We start from the raw sequence: 19,183 nt of genomic DNA, 5'->3' as shown, positions 1-19,183 counted from the left end.
AAATATTGTTGAAATGCATTTTAGTTTCTTTTCCTTGTCAAATTTTCCTTCTTTATGGTTAAACTATAAAAAACCCCAAAAAACATCAACAATTTATAATAATTGCACTATGCCCAGTATTATATATATATATATATATATATATATATATATATATATATATATATATATATATATATATATATATATATATATATATATATATATATATATATATACCGTAAATGTATCTCGCCTGCTACTTAATTAGTTATAAAGCAAAGCTCGCTGTTTGTAAATAAACAAACAGCTCGAGCACTGTAAAAATGGTGACCGAATGTTTATTTAATGGACATTTGAAAAGGTTATTTGCGAGCACTGACCCAATAGGTCAGTGATTAGAACTGCCGACTATTAATGCGATGGTTGTAGGTTCAATCCCCAGTTGAGGAAAGTTGCTAGTCTATCCACACTGATGAGTTGTGATACGACGAAACAGTACTGTATGGTGGGTGACCATATATATATATACATTGATAGATAGACAGTGAAAATTAGAAAGCGATTTGATGAAAATTAGTATCATGTTGGTACTTTTGTGCTTCCGTAGTTGTTTTGAAGCAACCGCGTGCCAAGTCAACGGCGCATGCGCTGTGGCTGCCGCTCTGAAAGAGACTGCCGTCTTCTTGTTGGGTCGCCTCAACACGAATAATGGCATTATTTTTCCTTCCTTGATTTTTTTTTTCTTTAATCCGACCAGACGTAAGCAGAGTTGAACACTTTTCCCGTCCGGTGGATTAATGGACTTTGTTTAAATTCTCTTGGAGAATCTTGTTTTGCTTTTTAAAAAAAAATTGTTTACCCTCCCCCACGCACACATTGTTTTATTCTGTCTGTAGTCGTGTGTCAAAAATGACGCCCCCGTTGGAGGGAGAACGACAAAAAATGTTGCTTGAACAAAATGTCCCGTCGAATACGGAACCTCACTCTCATCTGATGCATAAACCCTGCAGTTCTGCACGTCGAAATAATTATTGTTGTTCTTGGAGTAGTTTGATCAGCAAGGTGGAGGTGATGTACCCGGAAAGCGTTCTTGTGATACAACGTGGGTTTTACCTCTACATCTAGGAAATTTATTTCTCAAATTCGTTTCATTTACTTTGTTTTTGTTTTCATTTTTTTTCTTGCTTATTATCCCCCTCCCCCGCGAAGCTGGGTATATATATTTCTACATAGTAATTTTTCCTTTAATATCCTATTTTAATATTTAAAAGTCAAAATCCTTTTTTCAAAAAATCTCTAATGGCTATTAACGGGCTTCCATAGCCGGAATAATTGCCAACAATTCTATTCCATTTTATCATAATAGAATCCAATAAGTTTCATTTCCTTTTTTATTTTTAGTTTCTGTTTTACTTTACTATTTTCTAAATTTTCTATTTTAATATTTTATCCAAGAAAAAAAAAAGTTGGATTAATTTTAGTTTTAAATAGTTTAACTTTCATTATTAAAAGAATCGGCGAAATTACCCCCCTCCCCTCATGTATAAGTACGGAAAAATTAATCTTTTCATTAAAAAAATAAAAACATAGTGTTTATTCTAAATTATTCAAAAGAAATATTTAAGAAATCTAAAAAAAAAAAAAAAATAAATAAATAAAATATATTTTGGAAGCAACGAGTTCCCATAGACAAAATAATTGCCAAAAAGTATTATTCGCAACACAACAATAAGTTTTTATTTTTATTTATTTAAAAAAATTTTTTTTTTTAATTCTTTAATTTCCTCCAGAAAAAAAAAGTATCAAGTTAATTTTATTTCTTAAATAGTTTATATTTTATTAAAATAACCGATATATATTCTCTCCCAGCTGGATGTAAACAATAAGGTATTTCATTTTTTTAAAGTTTTTTATTTTTTTTTTTATTTCTTTTAATATTTTTTTGTTCAGTAAAAATCGAATTCGTTTACAGTTTTAATTTTTTAATAATTTAAAGTTTATAAACTCCATTAAAATTTAAGCCTCCCATGTTTGAAATATTCGCCAATAAATTCTAGCAGATTATTTTAACAGCTGGATATAAACACAATAAGTTGTATCCGTTTTTTGTCTCCTTTTTAAAAGTTTTTTTTTTCCTAATTTAATATTTTTTATTCGCATTTTCATTTTTAATTACAAAGTTTTGAATTAAAATTTAAATTCGGTTAAAATAATCGCCAATTCTTCCGTCTTCTTCCTAGAAACTCAGCTGATCGCACTTTTGTTTTTATTTTGTAATAGTTTTCCCTTTGTCTAGTTGGTCTGTGTTTCAAACGGCAAATCAACCCTTTTTTGAAGTTATTTAATGCTGAAGCAATATTTTTTTTCCTTTGTATATGGTTAATTAAGCACAAGTTGAATCTTCATTTTATATATTTTTTTTTTGTTAAAATGTCTTAATTTTTTTTCGCTTCAAAACCGCAAAAATTTTTCGTTTACAATTTTAGTAATAAAAGAAAATACTTGTTTATGACATTTAAAAAAATAATTTTAGCTTTAATTTTATTTATTGAATCATTTTTGTTTGTCAAAAGTTCATTTTTAGTTTCCATTGTCAATAGTCAACATTTTTTTCTCCTTAATATCTCGTTATATCATTAAAATCGGTATTTTTACTTAATTAAAATTTCTTATAGTTGCTTTGTTTTTTGTTTTATTTAATGAGTTAAAAATTTCTGATAAAGTTAATTTTTTTTTTTTTAATAAAAATATTCTACTGAAATATTTTATTTGTAAACAACATATTTAATTTTTTTTTTTTTTTTAATTCTATTTTAAAATACATTGTTAAAAATCTGTTTCGGGATTTTTATCCACAATCTTATAGAAATCTCTCCTCATCTCTGATCAAGTTCTCTACTTTTCCTTTTTTCATTTTTTTTGTTCTTGTCATAAATTGTTTCTCTTGAAAGTAAAATAAAAAGGGTCAATATGTCTTATTTCCGAATGTCTAATAAGAATCATATTGGATTGCTGTTCCTTCTTATTCTTGCGGGTTTATTTTGTTGTGTGAATGGCGAATGTGATTCGTGCAAGAATTCTCTTTGCCCATCTTCATCTCAAGAAATTCCGATCGGATCATCTCCATTGACATTTCTCGATGATTTACCAACAATAACAGTCACCACAACAAAAACGAGCAAAGGACCCAAAAAAACAAGAGTAAATGAACCTCAACAATCCTCGTCGCCTTCCGCCTACCATTCCGATGATCAGCCCCTTCAACATCATCAACTCTTAAATCGTCCGTCGTCGTCGTCGCCCGAAAAAGAAAAATCCTTCACACTTCCCTCTTGTTTGATTACAGTCTTCATCATTTTTGCCACATTTAACAAAATAGGTAACAAAAATACTTTTTTTTCTTTTTCACAAAAAGTTAGGGAAAAGTGTATTATAATTAACGCAAAATAGGGTAACCCCCCCCCAAAAAAAAACAAAACAAAACAAAAAAACCGGTTAACATCAAGTTCTGTCTGTGTTTGTTTACATGTACGTCAGCTGGTATTTGTGCTTCTTAACTACCCTGGAAAAGTCACGCCGGGTTTGTATTATTCGAAAAAGTTGTCAAAAAACAAATTTATAACAAAAATGTTCAGCTCGAAAAACATACAGTGTTTACCAATGTATTGGAAAATTTAAAATGGCGCCGAACTCTCTGCTGAACACGGTAAGTTTGAGAAAATGATTTAAAACTAAAAAACTATACAAAATACTGTTACAAACTCGCTCAATATATGTTACCGTGACATAGGCTGACATATATTCGGTAGATTTTTAACAGTATTTTGTATATTTTTTAATTTTTAACTAATTTTCCCAAACATATCGTGTTCAGCAGAGAGTTCAGCGGCTCAGCAGCGCCATTTAAAATTTTCCAATACATCGGTAAACACTGTTTTTCGAGCTGAATAAACATGTTACATTAAATAAAAACACAAAAAATTATCCAGTTAGGTAGAGAAGTAACTTATCTTGCTTTGAGAACATTTGTTACATATTTGTCCTTTTGACTGCTGTACTAGCACTATCAGAATTTTTGTAGGAATTTTTGACACCCCTAACACGAAACTGCGAATACAATATAAAAATCTCGTAATTTCTCTGTTAAAAGTGGGTTATTTATTTTCTTTATGGATTATACTTCCAAAATAAACTATTACAGTTGTTTTAAAAGTAATAAAAATATTTTTATTTTTTTTTTAAACAGTAATGAATTTTCCGAACTCAATATTTTTAAATTTTTAAACTCAATATTTTAAAATTTTAAAATTTTAAAAATCTATCAAAATTTTTCTATTGATTCTATTTTTACGATATTTTCAGGGTCAATGTGAAATTTTATGTTCTTTCCAATAAACCGAATATAATATTTTAGACAAACGTTTTTTTTTTTTTATTCACGGTTCCCCCCCCCCCCCAGTGTCTATTACAAAGAAAATACTTAATTTAGTCTCGGATAAGTACATAATTATTTACTCACAAATTGAAGAGAAAAGGTCAATACATAATATATTCAAATTTAAAAAAAAACGGACATCGTGTTCTTGTAGAATTTTACCTGTAAAGTTTGAAGTTTAAAACCTTTTTTTAAACCACGTTATTTGTTTTTTCTTTTTTCTTTTTTTTTTTTTTAATGGAACCTTGGTCCTTGCTCCTTTAATTGAAAAAAAAATTAGGGCTTGAATTACATTTTTCGAGGAGTTATAAGCTTGGAAAGACAGGGGGTCGAATAATTCACGCCTCCAATTTTGTAAATGTCTAATAATAATTAATTTCGACTCGGATAAGTACATAATTATTTACTCACAAATTGAAGAGAAAAGGTCAATACATAATATATTCAAATTTAAAAAAAAACGGACATCGTGTTCTCGTCGAATTTTACCTGTAAAGTCCGAAGTATAAAACCTTTTTAAAAAAAAAACACGTTTTTTTTTTTTTTTTTTTTTTTTTTAAATGAAATCTTGGTCCTTGCTCCTTTAATTGAAAAAAAAAATTAGGGCTTGAATTGCATTTTTCGAGGAGTTATAAGCTTGGAAAGATGGGGTGGAATTATTCGCTATTTTCACAAAAAATTCTGATACTGCTACTGCTGTACACTCTTTAACCCTTATCCTTGAGTGGCCTATCAGCCTTGATAAGTGGTGACGCCTATGTAAAAAAAAAACATTTTTTTTTTTTTTTTTTGACAACTTTTTCGAATCTATGTGTATAGTAATACAAACCCGTCACGTCTAATTTCTACAAGTTTTAAAGTATGCTAACGAATTTAGCTGTTTTTCACAATAACATTTTAAAACGGACATCTTCCAGGGCATTCGTCGCCAAGCATAAATATCGGCTGACATAAATATAAACAAACACAGATGGAACTTGATTTGACCAAAACAACAAATAACTGTTACCAAACGCAAGAAAATTTTCTTTTACTTTCCACCTGAACACTCATCTTTAGGTGCTAGTGCAGAGAGTGATCCGCACTATTTTTTAAATCGTATTTCCAAGTTTAATTAAAGTTTTATGATATGTTTTTTTATTCAATTGTAAGGTTGAAGTATACAATAGGCACAAAACACCTATTAAGAATGGCTGTTTAAATAATAACGTTATTATTTACGTCCTGATCACTCTCTGCACTAGTACCCATCTGTAAAATGACTTTTATGCTTTCGGGTCTGCGCAGATTGTCTGAATATTAAGACATTTTTTTTCTTTTAAATGTTACCTTACGCAACAACAGAACACCAACCACTCTAATTTGTTTTTTTAGGGGTAATCGAGGTCGCTGACAACGAATCTGATAATCAGACTCGCCGCAAATTTACCGTTTGTATGGTATGAACCCCTGGACCTTGGGACTATTTTGTGCCATTTCACCGCCTTCGGTAGTGTTTTACTTACACGTACGTCCGCATGCGAACGTGCGTAGTGAAGTGTCTTATCACATCGCGTAGGAATCTTGGCATGCCGGAATCTTCAAGCGGTCATTTCAAATAAATTAAAAAAAAAAAAAGAAAAAAAAGTGGTTTATTTATTTATTTTGTCTTACGTAGTTTTAATACTTTTTAATTGATCTAAAAAAGTTTCCACGAGAGGTTTACAAAAACATAACCATCAAACATATTTTTATATTTTTCGTTCTTTTTTGGGGGTGGGGGTATTCAATTATAGGACTCGTGTAGTTTAACAGGTGCTTCTGCAGTTTAATTAACCATGTGCCTATTTCCATACTATGGAGGACAGGCGCGAATGCAGACCTCACAATTTTATTATACCATCCCTATTAAAGTTAAAACATACTTATCAAAGTATTCTCATGTACATCTATATCAAAAACACTTGTAAACGTTTTTTTGTTTTTCTTTAATTTTTAGATTTTTTATTTCCATACTTTGTGGACCAGGCGCGTATGCAGACCCCACAATTTTAATGAATCATCATTCTGCCAGATCAAACATACCCAAATATACATCTTCTATCATTATATGTGATCAGTTTTCTATAAAAGTCAATGATATAGGCGCCTATTCGTGACCAGACACACACAGACGTTCAGCTTTATATTATAGATATATAACTCAATGTATGTGTTTGTGTGTTCCTTATAAAAAGAAAGGTTAGAGAAATTACATAAAATTTGAAATAAAAGTATTATGTAAAATTTATCAGTGAAGACAATGGAAGTTCTCCCATGAAGGTGACTGAGAGTATAACTCTTAAAATTTCAAATGTATTCTATGTTTATGAAATGTAAATTATATTTATAATATGTATAAAATTCTCTGAGGAAGGACAATGGGAGTCATCCCAAATCTCTAGATTATCATCTGTGCTGATTCTCTATATGCCTTCACCCCTATAAGTGATCCCTCTTAAAAGTTCAAATTATGTATATCTGATTTCAATGAAATTTAAAATATATATATAAGACATTTAGAGATTTTTCCAACATTTCAGCTTCTTCCAATTTTATTAAGGGGTGAAATACGAGAACGGACCAGACTCATTCAATTCTAAACAATGTCGGATCTTGTTTTGTTTTTTTTTCTACATTTATTATTTATTTTTTTTTTCTATTTTGTTTTTTATTTTTCTTAAAGACTTTTATTTCAGAAAATTTTCTTTCCTCTTTGCACTACCTTAATATTGAAACTTAAAATTTTTTTCTTTATCAGGAATCCATGTTCAAGTTCGGAAGACAACATCACTTGTGTTTCCCCTCATTTTGGTGTCATTTTTAGGATCATTGATTGGTGGTCTTGTTGTTTACAAGTCTTCCTACTCTTCTGCCTCTTGGGAAACGGTAACCCTATTGCCCTCCGCTGCTGAGAAATGTTCCTTGGGAGTCGTTTACCTGTCCATTTTATTCCTGCTTTTTCTTTTGCCCCATATCGTTTCCCTCGAACAAGCTGCTCTCTGCAAACTGACCCTCCTCCTTTTCTGCAGCCTCATCTTCTACCAAGCGTTCGGCTCGACAGTCACCATACTACACTGTCTTCTATTGACTAGCATCATGTTACCTTGCAACAACCGACCATTATCCTTTATTTCAAAACATGTTCAACCCAGCAACGTCTTTTATTGTATGATTTCGCAAGAATCTCTCTTAAGCAATGCTGTTTCTTTGGTAAGTTTCAATATTTTGAAAAATTGGTACTCTTGCATAATTTCTCGTGAATTCCTGTCAAGCATGGATCGGGCAAGACCGGCAATCATCGATGTCAGCCGAGCGTCATAACAGACACAGACTAATGAAAAAAACAAAACAAACTGAAAAAAAAAAAATGCAAATAATAACAAAATAACAACAAAAAACCTACCTTGAAAAATGAAAATGTTTATTTTATTTTAGTATATATATATATATATATATATATATATATATATGTTTTTTTTTTGCAAAATATTTATCAACAGAAAGTTTTTTTTTTAATTTTTTTCAAGAAAAGATTTTTTTTAACCGTATAATTGCTAGGTGTAAGTACAAGTTTTTTTTTTTATTTTTTTTTGTAACCGTATTTTTCTTTTTTTTATTTGCAAGACTTGTTCAGGCAAGTTTTTTTTTTTTTGGGGAGGGGGTCCACAGAAATTAAAAAAAAATTTTTTTTTTTCTTTTTTAAATTGAGATTTATTTATTTTTTTTTTTGGTTTTTAATTGCCGGCAGAACTTTCTTGAGAGGAGGATATTTCCTTAGGAATCTTTTACTTTGGTCGACTGTTGAGCAACCATCGCTGGCAAAGAGGGAGGAGATGGGCCCCATGGGGTAGAGGAAATATTTTTTAGGGTTGCCATTTCGAACGGCCATAAATAAATGATTTCTTTTTCTAACATGCATGGATTTATTTCCTTGCCTGTCATTTTTTTCTGATTGGCAAGTTTGAAAATATTTGTTTTTCATTGGCTAATCAAACTTCTAGAATTTGAATTACAAAAAAAAAAGAAAGTCCCCCACCTTCTCTCCCTTAATATCACCTTAAAAATTACTAAAAACATAACAGAAAAAAAATTAAATAAATAAAATAAGTCGAGTAAGCGTTTAAAGATTTAAACAATGCTCGGCTGACACCGATGATTACCAGTCTAGCCTGATCCATGTTTGACGGGAATTCACGAGAATTCGGGTCAAATTATGCAAGAGTACTGAAAAATTTAATTAATTTTTGTTTCTTTGTCTTTATTTTTTTTATTTTATTGTAATCAAAAAATTATGTTAAAATTTTTCATTTTTATTTAGTTTATTAATTTATTTTAGTTTAATTAAAAAAATAAAATTAAAAAAAAAATTATCTAAATTTTTTAATTTAAACAATTTAAATTGCTTATTTTATTTAAAAATAATTATTTTTTAAGTTTTATTTTGTATTCATATATAAGGGTTGGAAAAGCATGCAAAGTCCAGGTAGGCTCAGGTCAACATTATCTTAGTAAGATCAGCTTTTATTTTAGTGTCATAAGAAAATTAAAGGTGAATATGTAAAATTGATCGAGTAGTTTTATTTTTAAATAAGAAAATCCTTTTTAAGTAATTAATGGGAATTCATAGGCATTACAACATAAATCTAATAAATGTGAATTATTGTTGTTACCTCTTTCTTTTTATTTTATTTTTTTGATTTTTTAATTTTTTTTTCAAAATGGTTGCAAGATAGTTACTCCTAAAACGCTCATTAAATTTTATTTTGTATTTACAAATAAAACTACTTGATCAGTTTACATAATTTTTTTGATATGATATTTTTGTTTTCTCACTGGACAGCGTACATCATCTGATTTTTACAATACAGATTTTTATTTTTGTTATTTATTATATAAAACGCAAAATGGGCATGAGCGTTTGTGTACGTCTGCGAAATGCTTTTTTCGTCGGCCTTCTCGCATCGGTTACATTCCAGTAGAAGTTTCCTTATACTTCCTATATTGTAACATCTCCGATTTGAAAACGAACACCGTCTCTATCTTTATTTTGATGGAGTTTTAAAAAATTCCCTCTTTTCGAGTGCGTGTCTTTTTCGTATAAATAAAGCGAAACTATTTGAACACGACAAACGCCTCCTGGCTTTCCGTTTTGGTACGTTTTGAAGTCAGTTAGCTTTGATCAATGTGGGAGAAACTCTTCATATCAGACAATTGCTATTCATTTGGACATTGCCAGATTTCCCTCTTTTTGGGGGGAGCTGATTTTTTACCCCACCATAAAAAACGATGTGTCTAATTTGCTTTCGTGGGGAAGCAAATAAATACAAAACGCCTCCTGGCCTTCCGGCAGAGTAGTATTTGTTCTGAAGTTGGTCCTTGGTCAAGGTAGGGGAAACCCTTCATACTGAGACAATTACTATTCATTTGGATACTGCTAGAGTGCCCCCTTTTTTGGGGAAACTGCTTTTCTCCCCACATTAAAAATGACCTTCATGGGAGGTTTAAAAACAACACTATTTCTGCAAGTCATCTTTTTGATTGACATCGCTAAATTTGAATGCTTTACACTTCCGGTTGTGTCATGGTGTAACGGTAAGATGTCAGGTTTTCTTTCACTTTCTTTTCTGACTTCGCATCGTGGGTTCGAGTCTACCTGCCTACCACCACTTTTTTTTTGCTCAACACACCTACAAACACTTGGGCAATACTGGCCACTCCCACTAGTCTATATATATAAAAGGCAAAAGCGGCGCACGTGTTTTTGTATGTCCAGCAAAGACTTTTTTCGCCGGGCTTTTCGGGAGGGGGTACTATTTTTTTAGAACTTTTTATACACCTTATATTGTAATATATACGATTTGCAAACGTATGTTGCTCTAGATTTATTTACATTGACTTTTACAAAATTCTTGCTATTTTATCTCGTTTGTTTAGCTTTTTTGTATGAAAACGAAACTAATCTGGAGCGAAGGCATGTTTCCCGGCTTTCGTGCCGGGAACATTCAGAAAGCAATGAAGTTTGATCAATGCGATGGGGGGGGGCTTATATCAGACAATTGCTATGTATTTGGACACTTCCCTTTTTATGGGGAGCTGGCCCCCCCCCCCCCCCCTCTAACATCTTGGGGAAATAAAAGCAAAAAAACTGCCTCGCAGCAAAAGTTAAGTGCGGGATTTCATTCCCTCTGACATGATGTTTTACCTCATTAAATTCACGTACCTGTCACTTAAGTTTTCGTTAAATTCAAACATGTTTCAGTTACTCTCCCGTCTTGGCCGAGCAGTAATATGTCAGGTTGTTTTCACACTTTCTTTTCCATCTTCCCCTCAAGGCTTTAGGTTTGAGCCTACCTACCTACCAAAACTTTTTTTCCCTTTTACACACCTTCAAACACTCGGGCATGCCAGGCACTCCTACTAGTTCAATAAAAGGGGAATTCTGCACAAGAACCGTCTTTCAATTGCATCACTTACAAAATCTCAAATTATTATAATACTAGCGGTGTGTAGGTGTGTGTGTGTGTGTAGGGAGGGGGGTAAACTAAAGAATAAGCGAAGTAATAATCCTGTTTAAATAAAAAACGTTGCCCGGATGTTTGGAGGTGTAAAATAAAAAAAAAAGTTTTGTTAGGGAGGTAGGCTCGAACCTGAAACCTCAAGGCTAAGGCAGAAAAAGAGTCTGACATGTTACCAAGACGTCAAAGAGACAGAAGTGAAAACAGATGAAATTAAACATTTAAAAAAACAGCAAGTTAAACTAATGTCAACGTTTTCTAGGTCAAACATGACGTCATCGTTGTAGTAGTAATAGCAGCAAAGAAAATGAAGGAACAATTTTTTTTTTTTTTTTGCTAAAAAGAGGGTCCAGTTGAGGGTGAAGGAATGAATGTTTTTAGCCAATTTTTCGATATTTGTTATCTGAAGGTTCAAGCTTCAAAATGATACCTATCTGGTGAAAATCCGTCGCATCTGTCAAGTTTTTGCGAGACATACAAACACACACATTTTGCCTTTTGTATATATAGACTAGCAGGGGTGCCCGGCATTGCCTAGATGTTTGGAGGTATGTGTGTGTGTGTGTTGAGGGGAGGGGGTAAAGCAGAACAAAATGAAAACTTAACCCTGTTTAAATATAAAAAAAACAATGTTAAACTTCTTAAAAAAAAATAAAACAAAAAAGTGATTTTAAAAATGGAAAAAAAAATCTTTTGTAGGTGTTAAAGAAAAAAAAAGGTGGGGGGGATGGCAGGTAGGCTCGAGCCCGAAGCCTTGAGGCCAATAAGCTGACGACATACACGTGCACTACGGTGACGGAAACAATGTAAGACGTTAAATTTAGCAATTAAAAAGTGAATGAGTTCAAATTGAGGTCAAACATCACGCTATTCTGCAGTTAACTATTTTGGCAAGACAGTTTTTTTTTTTTTTTTTGGTTTTATTTTTTTCTCTCCCCAACTTGTTGGAGGGAGCCCAAAATAGCAATTGTCTGATATAACGATTTTCACCGACATTGATCAAAGCACAAGTGCCGCGGAGGGTTTTTTTTTTTTTTTTTTTTCAGTTTCGCTTTTTTATACTGAAAAGCCAATGACACGCGTGGGCCAATAAATATGCCGAAAATTGGGCATAAAATGTGCCCAAATTAAAGATACACGGCAAGTCGTTTCTTAAATCTTAGATATTATCATCTCGGTAGCATATAAAAAGTTATAAGAATGAGCAAGCAAGCCGAGAACTACCCCAAAATAAGCCTTTGCTGAACATACACAAAAAATGCACACACACATTTTCGCTTTTATATTATAGACTAGCGGGGGTACCAGGCGTTGCCCGAGTGTATAGAGGTGTGTGTGTTGGGGGGGGGGAGTAAATCAAAACAAAAGAATAAGCGAAGTAATAACCCTGTTTTAATATTATAAAAAAACAACAAACGAACGTGATGCAAACGAACGATATTAAAATTTCTTAAAATCGGAAAAACAAAAACTAAAAAAGAAAACAAATATTTAAAAGGATAAAATTGTAGGCCTGCACCCTTTGCTAAATAAATAAAAATACCTTTTCAGTTGATTATATGTGAGCAGCCATTAAGAAATTGGCAGTAATAAGAAATTAAAACAATATGTTAGATTTGAAAATTGGGGTTCATATTTGCATATAAATTTAATTTAAACTGATTACCCACCTCTGTGCTAGACATCATTTTTAAGAACTGGTTTTGAAATAATAAGTGATGGGCTGAAAGTGCATGATCATTTTATGTTAAATTTCTATGCAAAAGTATGAAATATATATTTTTGGTTCTTTTCCAGAATCCCTCGATATTAAATAACAAAAGTACATAAAAATCGGAATAATGTATATATATCAGTGATGAAACAAAAATATCATGTTCCAAAAACCATGTAAATTGATCAAGTAGTTTTATTTTTAAACAAGAAAATCAAATTTTATGAGCTACTGAAGAATGTTAGTCTTTTTTAATATAAATCTCACCTGTCTGTTTACATGTATGTATGTTTGTATGTCTTGCAAAAACTTTCAACAGAGGCAACGGATTTTCACAAGATCTGTATCATTTTGAAGCTCGACCCTTCGGATGACAAATATCGAAAAATTGGCAAAAAACATTAATTCCTTCGCCCTCAACTAGGCACTTTTCTACAGAGAGAGGTCGCTTTTTTAGCCGATATTTTTCGAAAGTCATCGCCTCTTTTCGATAGTCTAGCCTTAATTTAAACCTATGTCACTTCCGGTTTAGCGATGGGTGCAACAGCTAACTCGTCACATTTTTTTTTTCACTTTCTTTCCCTCCTTTGCGGTACAGGTTCAAGCCAGCCTACCTGCTACCACTTTTTTTTTTTGCTCAACCAACACCCTTACACACACCTCCACTTTCTTATCACAGGTTCAAGTCTACCTGCTTACTACAAATTTTTTTTTTTTTTTTTTTGCTCAACACACACCTACAAACACCCGGGCAATGCCAGGCACCCAGGCTAGTATCTATATAAATAAAACAGATTTCTGTGTGTGTATCTGTATGAAAATATTTAACTGATAAACTCTTAATCTACTGGTCACATAACACAAATTAATAGGAAATAGTAATCGTACACCAATGGTTTATAATGAGTAAAATGTTTGTTTGGATGGATGAATAATGCGCAGAAGCAGATATCAGCAAGTTGAAATGCAAAATGTTCCTTTAAACATGCCGACATATTTATGTTATTTTGTGCATGTGTAAATTGATTCCTAGCTTGAAGTAGTTAAATTATAAATCTTTCTTGGCTATCTGTTGATAGCTCAAACGGTAGGGAACATGATTGGAGCCTTGTCTTATCAATATAAAAAAATAACAGAGGGAGATAACTCAATTTAATTCAGACTTGTGAGATTTGTTATAATGCTTATGAATTCCTATTAATCACATAAGAATGATTTACTTCATAAAAATAATCACTTAAAAAAACAATGTAGAATCTCATTTTTGTTCTTAGTAGAATTATCACAGAGTGCAGGTCTCCAATAATATTGATAAATTCGTTTTTAAATTTGTTTTGTTTTCCTTTTCAGATTGTTTACCATTTGATATCTGGTCAAACTAATTTTGAATCGTCATCTCAGTTGGTGGCTTGGCATTCCAGCGTCATTTATGTTTTTGCCGTCGGGATTGAAGGAACTGTATTGACTTATGTTCTCAGCTGCTTACTCTTCACGCTCACCAAACATTGTTCACTTTATGTTGTCTGCATCGTCGAAGCTGTTGCGCTAGTTGGAATGAGCCTTTTTGCTTATTTCAGTGTTCACCTTTTTCATTTGCCTCCCATCTTGGAGTGAGTATGCGTTATTTAATTTTTGTTTGTTCCATCTATGACTATCTATTAATCAACAGTTAAAGTCCTGTGCCCTTTTGGCTAGATTCCTATTTGATCCCCCGACAAAAAGGGCGGACCTGTAAATTTACCACTTGTCTGTTCGTCTATCCGCACTTTTCTCAATAACTATGCTTTGGAATTTTTTGAAATTGGCAAAACATTAAACATGATATGAGTAAAAAAATAACAATGAATTTTCTGGGAAAACTCTAGTTGTTCCCCTAGGGGTGCCTTTCATGTTAAAATAGCTAAAATTGACATTTTTGTGCTTATTAAAAAAAAAATTGATGCCTTGGATTTTTATAAAACTTTCTGAAAAGTTGTAACTAACTGATTTCTATATAATTTTGTTTGTCTATACTTTGCAATAACTCTTGGGTGTGCCCCAGGGGCTCTTTTGGAGCTGATAAAAACACTCCATTTTTGGGACTATTTTACCATATTTGTCCAAAATTTTTTGTGTATGTCTATTTAGAAGTTTTGCATGGTGCTGAACTCAAATTTAAATGCTGAACTTAGTCATTTTTTTTTTTTTTATGCCTCGTTTACTCTGCACTCACGAGGGACCATACATGCTTCACTTGTTCTGTTTACTTTCACTTTGGTCTCATTCCCATTTAGGGATTGATTTACTTTTTTTTGGTTTTGAACATACTAGAAAACAATAGATTGTTTATTTTTTAGGTTGGGTGGATCTTACGGTTTCTTTTTTTTTCACTTTGTGGCGTATGTCTACTCGGATCATGTCTACAGGGGAGTAGGTGGGGAGTTGAGTGAGATGTCTGTTCACATTACATGAAAACTTCTGCATGTTAGGACTGTCAGGGAAGCAAGAAACAAAGAGGGAATTCCAAAGTATAGCAGTTCGATGGAAGAAACTAATAGAGAAGGCATCTAGGGACCTCTACAGTGATGAAGGAGGGGGGTTGCTACTAGACATGTTTTCCGGAAGTATGAGGAAGGGGGTACAAGTACAATGAGTTCATCAGAATATTCTGTTAAAATGCATCACAAATATTAGATTATTATTTCACAAACAGGCAGAGAGATGCAACATTGTGGTAATGAGACAGAGGTTAAAGGTTGGCTGATAGTGTGGAACCTATTAGATTTGAGGGTTTTTTTTTTTTTTGTTTTTTTTTGACCTTGGTTAAGAGGAAGAGACTAGTGGTGGATGCACTAACCCACATGTAGCAACAATACTCCGTGCATATGCGAATAGTGGTTCAGGTGTGAGTAATTTTCTAGCACATTAGAGCAAACCCACCTTCTTTGCAGCAGCCTTAGCAATATCCTCAATGTATTTGTTTCAGTTCATGTTAACTAATTTCGTTTAATACTTATCACAAAATACTGAAAAACTAACAAAATTACATATTTTCATTTATTTAACTTTTAATATATCTTTAAGTATGGATCAAAATGTTATTCAACTATTTTCAAATATGGTTGACTTAATTTTCTTCCAAAAGTTCTGACAATCAAACATTTGTCAATAGATCTTTAATCCTGCTTCTCAATTGTGCCATCAAGTGGCCTGTAATATAGGACATATATGTAGAATATTTTTTTTTTTTATAGTTCTGAATTTGAGAACAAAAGCAGGACATTTTGTTTTAAATTCTTAAATTCACATTTTAGAATAGTTTTCTCACTTCTTACAAATGCATGAAATAATAATTAACAATGTTTACAGTGCATCTGGTATCATGGTTAGTGTTCTCTAATAGGCTACAAGACTAGGGTTCCATCCTCGGTAAAATCATACTAAAAATCCAAAATTTTGATGACCCTTTCCTTATACAATGAACATTATGAAGTGAAGATCAAGAATAAGTGGAGTAATCCAGCAGAAAGTTGTGGTGACCTCCTTTACATTTCAGTATATTAGCTAATGAAAGAGATTTCAGTTCACCCTCAAATACCGTCAACTATTTTCTTTTTAAAGGATACTAGCCTGGGTGCCCGGTGTTGCCTGGGTGTTTGGAGGTGTTGAGCAAAAAAAATTTAAAAAAGTGTTAGTAGGTAGGCAGGCTCAAACCTGTACCGCGAAGGAGAAAAAGAATGAAAAAAAAGAAAACGTGATGTCTTCGCTGTTGCGTCCATCACCAAACTGGAAGTCATAGGTTTAAATTAAGGCTAGTCAATCTAAGAGGGATGATTTTTGAAAATATTGTTGAAAAAAAGCACCCCCCCATATAAAAGTGCCCAGTTGAAGGTGTTTTTAGCCAATTTTTCGATATTTGTCATCCAAAGGGTCAAGCTTCAAAACCATACTGATTTTGTGAAACTCTATCGCCTCTGTCGAAAGTTTTAGGCAGGCATACAAACATACATACATACATTTATACAGGCAGGTGAAGTTTCTATAATAGATTACTTTTTGTTTTTTAGGCGGGGGGGGGGGCATGGCTTCCAGCAAACGATTTTTGTCTCTTAAATCACAGTCTGTATGCAAGAAAAACAAATGTTCTCGTTTGCGCAAGTCTTTAAAATCATTACTCCTTTATTTTCCCAGGTTGACCTTGTGCGGCATTTGTCTCCGGCAGTATGTTGATGCAATCCTCCTTTCTGGTTCGTTTATGATGTCCACAGCCCAAAATGGTAGCACCAAGATGACATCCTTACTGAAACTGTTGGCTTGCATCTGTGAAAGTGCCATTCTCGCCCTGGCGCTCCTCTCCATTCCCGGAAAAATTCCAACCCTCTTCTTTTCATCTTCTCCCACCTGGAATTTTGCTTTCATTCTCCTCACATTGTTTATTGGAATCAATTGTACATCTTTAGGTAATGTCACTATCTTTGTTTTCATCACATCATGAAATTCTTTAAATTACACAAAAAAAAAAAAAAAAAAATATTAACGCTGAACAAAGTCCTTAATATTGTAATTTGAAATGTTGGTGTAGATCTAGACTTTACCCTATATTTAAAAATAAAGAAAAATCTGGGTAATTGTTTAGTTTAATCCAGACATTAAAAAATGAAAATATTGAAAAGAAATGATATTGTACTTACTCATTATGGAATAAAGTTTTCATAAAAAAAAAAAAAAAATCAATGAATTTGATCGAATAGTTTTTTTTTTACGGATGAAAATCAAATTGTAATGAGATCGATTGTATTGCATCCATCTTGCCTATTTTTCAGATGATGAGGAAGGTGCCTTTAAATAAAAAAGTGATTAACAAAGGACAAAAGAAAAAAAGGATTAAAAAAGAACAAAGAAACTTTGTAAAATAAGTGAAAATAACTAAATTATTTATCTAGGTATTTTTTCTGCCCATGTTTCAAAAATAATCTCATCAAATTTTGACAAACTTTAAGCAGTGATAATCTTATCTTCCTTAGCACCCCCCCCTCTGTGAAATAAGCGAGATGGCCGTGACACAATCGATCTCATTAAAGTTCGATTTTCCTTTTGTAAAAAAACAAAACAAAAATATTTGATCAAATTAAGTGAAATTTTTTATGAGAACTTAATTCTATAACAGATATGTACACTATATGTATGTATATATATTTCAATATTTTCATTTTTTTAATGTCTTGATTAAACTAATCGAGTACCAAAATCTGTATACATACATATAGTGAAATGAAAATATCATATTTTAGAAGTTATGTAACTTGATTAAGTAGTTTTATTTTTATAAATAACTAGCATGGGTACCCGGCATTGCCTGGGTTGATATGAAGTTCCGTTTGGAACACACTTGCTATACTAATCATTTTCATCATGGGCAACGTGGATACCCCCACAACAATTCCAAAAATAAAAGAACTGGTTAAAACATCGCTCCCCCCCCTTCCCCTAAAAAAAAAAAGTATGTGATACCGTCTCCACCAAATATTTCGGCAGAAGGGCTACAAAGAGAAGAAACTATTCCCGGATATTGAGCACTGGAAAGTTGTGGTGACCTCCTTTACATTTCAGTATATTAGCTAATGAAAGAGATTTTAGTTCACCCTCAAATACCGTCAACTATTTTCTTTTTAAAGGATACTAGCCTCCAAAAAAAATAATTAAAAATAAATCATTGCAGCTTTTGTTTCAACAAAAATAGCAACTATTTTCTTTTTAAAGGATACTAGCCTCCAAAAAAAATAATTAAAAATAAATCATTGCAGCTTTTGTTTCAACAAAAATAGCAGCGAATGCCTGTGTGATGGCAAAAAATAAACAAAAAGATTAGCCTAGTAGGCAGAACCCCTAAAAAAAAGAAATGTAGATCTACCAAAAATTAATTCCAAAAACATTTAAATTAAATTTTTCGTCATTGTAATGCCCCCCCCCCCCTATGTAATTTGTTATATTTTGGGGTTTTTTTTGTTTATGAAATTGTTAGGTGAAAGTACAGCATGGTCTCATAAAAATTAATTAAATTTATCGTTATTTTATGTTTTAAATGTAATTTCACCCCCACCCCCACCAAAAAAAAAACATTGTATTTGTCGTGTTCTGTCCCCCCCCCTCGATCGCCAAACTTGAAAAGATGCTAGAGGTGACATGTCTCATTGAACGCTTGGTGGCCGAAATGTTGCTCATTTTACGTTAAATTAATATGGAAAAGTGACCCATCACTCTAAAATGTTAATTTTCTTTCTTTTCAAATTTTCTTTCTTTTCAAATTTTCTTTCTTTTCAAATTTTCTTTTTTTTCAAATTTTCTTTCTTTTCAAAATTTCTTTCATATTATTTATAAAGGCTACTTAACGTATTAGGCCAAAAAAAAGTAGATCTTTATTTTTTTTAGTTGGGTCACATCGTAAAAAATTTACTGATTTCTGTATAGCCGTTTATAGAATAATAAAAACAAACACATGAAATCTTTTTTTCAGTTTTTCGTGTTTTTTTTTTTTTT

General features: G+C 32.1%; 1 protein-coding gene across 5 annotated transcripts in view; it reads left to right on the top strand.

Annotated features, from left to right (window-relative positions):
• Positions 1-19,183, top strand: part of LOC145254865 (uncharacterized) — a 212,983-nt gene that overhangs the window by 80,660 nt on the left and 113,140 nt on the right. For 3 of the 5 annotated variants that reach the window (XM_080113734.1, XM_080113733.1, XM_080113732.1), the window contains exons 1-4: positions 629-3,361; positions 7,197-7,648; positions 14,018-14,277; positions 16,838-17,106. In XM_080113734.1, coding sequence (XP_079969860.1) covers positions 2,953-3,361; positions 7,197-7,648; positions 14,018-14,277; positions 16,838-17,106 — 1,390 coding nt within the window. In that variant the 5' untranslated portion in view covers positions 629-2,952. Of the gene's footprint in view, positions 1-628; positions 3,362-6,591; positions 6,638-7,196; positions 7,649-14,017; positions 14,278-16,837; positions 17,107-19,183 lie in introns of those variants that run through there. The other 2 variants (XM_080113736.1, XM_080113735.1) reach the window with 2 other exon arrangements.

This window comes from Euprymna scolopes, chromosome 30 (genome assembly GCF_053919585.1).
Source record: "Euprymna scolopes isolate OS-2025 chromosome 30, ASM5391958v1, whole genome shotgun sequence".
Classification (NCBI taxonomy): Eukaryota; Metazoa; Mollusca; class Cephalopoda; order Sepiida; family Sepiolidae; genus Euprymna; species Euprymna scolopes.
The sequence above is the reverse complement of the archived record's forward strand: the minus strand, read 5'-3'. Positions and strand labels throughout refer to the sequence as shown.